This window comes from Myotis brandtii, unplaced genomic scaffold, assembly GCF_000412655.1.
Source record: "Myotis brandtii unplaced genomic scaffold, ASM41265v1 scaffold197, whole genome shotgun sequence".
Classification (NCBI taxonomy): domain Eukaryota; kingdom Metazoa; phylum Chordata; class Mammalia; order Chiroptera; family Vespertilionidae; genus Myotis; species Myotis brandtii.
Window position 1 is genome coordinate 1,650,686 of NW_005357346.1, and position 5,994 is coordinate 1,656,679.

Here is a 5,994-nt window from a genome sequence, read left to right on the forward strand (position 1 = left end):
GCTGCACCTCGAAGCAGGCCGTGCTGGAGCTGGTGGAACTGTGCGGCCGCTTCGTGCGACAGCTCGGGGACGCGCTGCCGGAGGAGATTCGGGAGCCCGCGCTGCGAGACGCGCAGTGGGTACGGGCCCAGTAGCCGGCACTTGTCGTTTCACCCTCTTCCCCGGTCTCGGGGCTCGAGAGGCTGCGCGGGCAGAGTTAGCGGTGCCCACGCTCAGGAAAAGCAGCCCGAGGAGCGCGAGGGGACGAAATAGATCTAGTGGCCGCCGGGCATTAGTTACCTAGAGAGACCCACGCTGCCCAGTAGAAAAGAACAAGGCGAGCTATGTAGGTAACTTATTAAAAGTTAGAAAAGACAGGTGAAATTAACTGCAATAACATGTTTTACTTAACCCACTATGACCAAGATAGCGTTTTAATTTAATAATAATTTTAACAACCCGAAGGAGATATTTTTCGTGCTTTTGTTAGTGCCCAGCTTTTCGAATTTGGTGTCCGAAACGTACAGCTCATCTTCTTTGGGATGAGCCGCCTTTCAAGGCCCGGCAGCTCCCCGTTCGCGTGCACGCAGACCCGGGAGGATTTCTCCAGGAACGGGAATCCTGGAAGTCAGTCGGGCACCAGGCTAGCTTTTGGCCTTTCCTTTTTGCCTGTTTTTTAAGAATATCTTGTGAAGAGAGTGAAAACATCTCCCCTATAAGTCTAAACTAGATAAGGAAGCTGTCTTGATTTTAAACTTCTCCTAAGATCATAACTGGCCCTTAGAGCATATTTCCCCTTCCTTTCTCAAATATTTTGTAAATAAAGCCTTTGAAGATAGGTTTTTTGTTTTTGTTTTTTGAGGGGAAAGGTACAACAAATGGAGGGATTGGTGGCTATCATAACAAAGCACACATTTTATATGTAGGAAAAAAAAGCTTAAAAATTTTAAATGCAGCACACCTGTGAGCGTGAATGATCACAATGCAAACAATAAAAATAAAGGTGAAGCGGAAGGCAAATGAAGAAATCCTCCCCGAGTTGTGCTGTATTCCCGTTTTGTGTAAACAGTGCCTCTTATTCCCTCCTGTAACCAAGGGAAGAATAGACGCTCTCAGTGGTTTTTTGGGAAGGAGACTGTTTTATTGTGTAACGATCTTAGAGGTTGCCCCTTTCTAGGAACTGCGAAGGTAAACAACCAAGGGAATCGACTTGTGTTTTATTTTAAATAGGAGAACAAATAAAAGGCAGAGGCTTTAATTATGTTCATGTACCTCTGTCCAAAACCACATAATATAGTAACAGGTTTTCTTAAAAAAATAGTATTGGTACAATTGTGCCAATACTACAATGACAATTTGTATTCCCAGATAATCCTTGGAAGTTGACATATAAAGTAAATATTTTACTTTATAAAAATTTTAAAGTGTAAAATAATGTACTTTATTTCATAATTATGCATTATTTGATTTATGCTTATTTTTAATTATACAAAATACCAAATATATCCTCATTGTAAAAAAAAAAATAACATAAAGCAAAGCCTTTGAATTTCCCTTCCCCATCCCTCTTCTTTCCTGGAAAGAATTTACTATTTTGGAGGGTACATAGAGGTTATAATCCTTCTACACCCTTCTTTATGGTTTTACATCTCTCTCTCACCCCCTCTCTTTCTGTTTTTTTTGTTTTGTTTTAAACATTAAGTGTCATGCTGATATATTGTTAGCAACCTGCTCTCCCCCATTTTTTTTTTCTTTTACCAAATATGTTTGTCAATATTATGTACAAATATACTTCGTTCTTTTTAAGTATTGCATGGTATGGATATATTGAATATTTAACCATTCTTCTAATTTTGAATTTAAATTTTGTGATTTTTCTCCTCAGTATTTTATAATTTCAAACAGTGCTAAAATAAACATTCCTAGTGCATCCTCTTTATGTTCTTACTAGAGGCCCGGTGCATGACATTTGTGCACTGGGGCAGGGGAAGGGGGACCCTCAGCCTTGCCTGTGACCTCTCGCAGTCTGGGACCCCCGAAGGGTCCTTAGCGCTGCTGTGGAGGTGGGAGAGGCTCCTGCCACTACGCTCGCCAGCTGTGAGCCCAGTTTCTGGCTGAGCAGTGCTCCCCCTGTGGGAGCACACTGACCACCAGGGGGCAGCTCCTGCGATGAGTGTCTGCCCCTTGGTGGTCAGTGTGCATCATAGCGACCAGTCGTTCAGCCAATTGGTCAATTTGCATATTAGGCTTTTATTATATAGGATTTCACTTCTAGCAATGTATCCTAACCTAAAGGACTATTCTCATCCTATATAATGAGATGACTGGTCGCTATGATGCACACTGACCACCAAGGGGCAGACGCTCAACACAGGAGCTGTCCCAAGCCTGCAGGCCCCAGGCCAGCCAAGGTGGGTGCTAGTGGGGGCCCCCTGTTCACCCTGCCGGTTGCCGTGCAGAGGGAGGCGACCAGTGGTGGTGAGGGGTGGGGGTGGCGCCAGGCCAGCCAAGGTGGGTGCCAGCAGGGGCCTCCTGATTGCCCTGCCGGTCGCCCCACAGATCGGCCCTGATCTCCGGCCAGGTCTAGGGACCCTACCCGTGCATGAATTTTGTGCACCGGGCCTCTAGTTGTTAGATAATAGGGAATGTGCATTCAGAATTTTAGTGGTGCTTCCATATTCCTTTAATCTTTTATTTTCTTTTACTTTTTGTTAATCCTCACCCTAGGATTTTTTTACCATTGAAAAAGAGTGGAGGCGGGGGTGGGGGGGGGGCAAGAGAGAGAGAAACATTGATGTGAGAGAAACACATTGATTGGTTGCCTCCTGCACATGCCCCGAACAGGGCTGGGAAGTGAATTGAACCCCTGACCCTTAAGTTTGCAGGCTGATACCATTGAGAAACACTGGCCATGGCAGTCCTTTATTTTTTAATGTATTAACATTAAAAAAAAACAATTCTTTATTGTTGAAAATATTATATATGACCCTTTTTCCCCCCATTGATTCCCTCCAGCCCGCCCTCACCCCTCCTACCCCTGCCCCAGGCCTTCACACCCATTGTCTGTGTCCATGGGTTATGCATATATGCAACTCCCTCCAGCCTGCCCTCACCCCCCTACTCCTGCCCCAGGCCTTCAGCACCCTATTATCTGTGTCCATGGGTTATGCATATATGCATATAAGGTCTTTGGTTGATTAACTCCCACTCACCAACCCTCTCTGCCTTCCCCTACAAAAAAATAGACTAGTACAGTGAACACCCATATATCCATCACCAAATTTAACAGTTATCAAAAATTTGTTACTTCTTAATTTCACACAAATTCGAGATGTCATGTGATTTCATCCTACATATTTCAGTATACATCTCTAAAAAATACAGTCCTTTATAAAGCAGACATAATTTCACTTTCTTTTAAGCATATATATTTTTCTTCTTGTTAACAATGACGTTCATTCACCGCATATGTAGTACTTACACTCTTGAGATTCAACTGAGCCCAAATTTGTTAGCTTTTATTTTTTTATTTCATTTAAGAAGTATATATATTTTTGTTTGAAAGAATATTCTGAAATTTTGGATTGAATTATTTCATAGGTAGCTTAATGGCTATCAGTGAAAGTGTAGGTAGAATTAATTGCAATGGAATCTTCATTGAAAATAGTATACTAATAGGCTAGTCTGCTACTTTTTAAATATTCTCTTTCACAAATCTGAAATTATATGCCCTGGCAGGCATTACTCAGTGGTTAGAGTGTTGGCCTACACACCAAAGGGTTTGATTCCAGTCAAGGGTGGCACGTACCTGGGTTGCAGGTGTGATCCCCGCCCCCGGTTGGGGCATGTTGGGAGGCAACCAATCCATGTGTCTCTTTCACATCAATGTTTCTTTCTCTTCCCACCTTCTTTCCCTTCCATTCTAGCAATCAATGGAAAAAATATCCTCAGCGAGGATTAACAAAAAACAAACAGATTATCTTGCCAAAATGTTTAAATTCAGTATTTAAAGTTATTTTTAGTGACATTACTATTGTGAATGTATTGCAGACTTTTGAATCTGCTGTGCAAGAGAATGTCAGCATTAATGGGCAGGCATGGCAAGAAGCTTCAGATGATTGTTTCAGGGGTAAGTGATGTAACTTTCTCCTTTGGTTGCTAATTTCTGAGTTATTTTTTTGTAGCTATTTTATTTTGAGTCCTCATTTTCAGTGTTACTTCTCTTTAAAATGTATTTTACTGGGAGGGGGGAGAGAAAACTAATCTAGAAGAATATTGGTTGTAATCTGAGGAAAACAACATAGTAGGTACCTTGATCTTTATATTTCTGCTGGCATCTCAACGAGACTTTCATCAGATCAATCTTTAAAAGTACCCTTGTCAATAGTTGCTTGGAAAATACTGTGAAACTATCCCCAGATGAAGAAAAAGGCCCAGAGAATTCCTATGATTAATACCTTATGAATCAAGTTGTATTTTTACAAGTGATCCTTAGACAGTGAAGTACCCTTAGAAATGTGAAGTTAAACTATAAGAATACTATGTCAAGTATGAGATCAATATTTAGAGAGACCTCCTTAAAAAGACAGGACATTTTCCTGGTCCAAAGCAGCCTTGATTGTACCCTAACTAATGTTATTGACATATCTAAAGAAATCCAAGTTTTTGGTAGAAAGAAAATGTTCAGTGTAGGAAGAAAAAATTCAGTAGAAAAATAATGATCAGTGTGGGAAAAGAAGCACAATTCTTCAGCAGTGTCCTGAAGAAGTGGGCCAGCGTGTTTTGTCTGTCCCCATAGTGATATTATAGAGATCTGACCAGCATAGTTTAATACCACTTTTAACTGTTCTGATTATTCAGATACCCTTGAGCTGATTCCAAGCCCATCAAATAACCCTCTGTGGTTGTAATTTTTTTTCTCAATATTGAGATAATACTTTGCCCAGAAGACTTGGGATTATTAAAGGGATAGGCAAAAGTAGGTTTACAATTGTAATACAAACAAATAATATAATAATTAATAAATAATAATACAAGAATAAACTGTTTTGTGTACTCACAGCTATAAGCCTACTTTTGCACATCCCTATGTAGTAGTTATCTCCTCAGAGTTACTATATGTACTTTCTGGTTTACGTATTAAGACATTAAAAACAGTAACATTGGATTTCTCAAATATTATTAGAGTAATTGTAGGGAAGAGGGAGTGCATCAGAACCATCTAGAAGTTCAAGCTATACAGCCTTTACTGTGTCTTTATCTGACTCTTTTTCTCTAAGGTCACTTTGGAATTGCTTTATTGATTGGCACAGACTGCCTTTAGCAATAGGATTAAATCAATTTATAGATTAACACATATATTTCCTGACAGGTTGGTAACCTGGGTGGAGTATGTATATCTTTGTCCCCTTCCCCCCTTATAACTGTGAGGGAAAATAGTTATAATTTGCTTTTTTCATGGGCACTTGATAAATGTCAACCACTTTGCCAAATGCCGGGAAATAGATGCAAGGACATGGTCCTTACCATTTAGCAACTCATCGTTAATGGAAGGAAATGGACAAGGACACTATACTCTTTGGGAAGTGGGAGCAGACATAACACAGTAGGTTGTTAAATGCATGTAATAAATGAGAATGTGCTACACAGAAAGGAAGTAGGAAGGACATTTCAAGGAGAGGAAACAGCATGTGCAAAGGCACAAAGGAGTGCTATGTTTTGAAAATGTCAGAAGTGAATTGGGAAAACTAATGGCGGATATGGTCAGAAAGATAAGTTGGGGCCAGATCACAGAGAGCCCTCTAGGATGTGCTGAAGAATTTGTACTTTACCTTGTAGGTCAGTGGTTCTCAACCTTCTGGCCCTTTAAATACAGTTCCTCATGTTGTGACCCAATCATAAAATTATTTTCGTTGCTACTTCATAACTGTAATGTTGCTACTGTTATGAATCGTAATGTAAATATCTGATATGCAGGATGGTCTTAGGCAACCCCTGTGAAAGGGTCGTTCGACC

The 5,994-nt window shown here is 40.7% G+C and overlaps 1 protein-coding gene across 1 annotated transcript in view; it reads left to right on the forward strand.

Annotated features, from left to right (window-relative positions):
• Positions 1–2: 2 nt before the first annotated feature.
• NSL1 (NSL1, MIS12 kinetochore complex component) overlaps positions 3–5,994 on the forward strand; it is a gene marked incomplete at its 5' end in the record, with an annotated part of 32,084 nt that continues 26,092 nt past the window's right edge. The window contains 2 exons of the mRNA XM_005865180.2: positions 3–119; positions 4,030–4,108. Coding sequence (XP_005865242.2) covers positions 3–119; positions 4,030–4,108 — 196 coding nt within the window. The remainder of the gene's footprint in view (positions 120–4,029; positions 4,109–5,994) is intronic.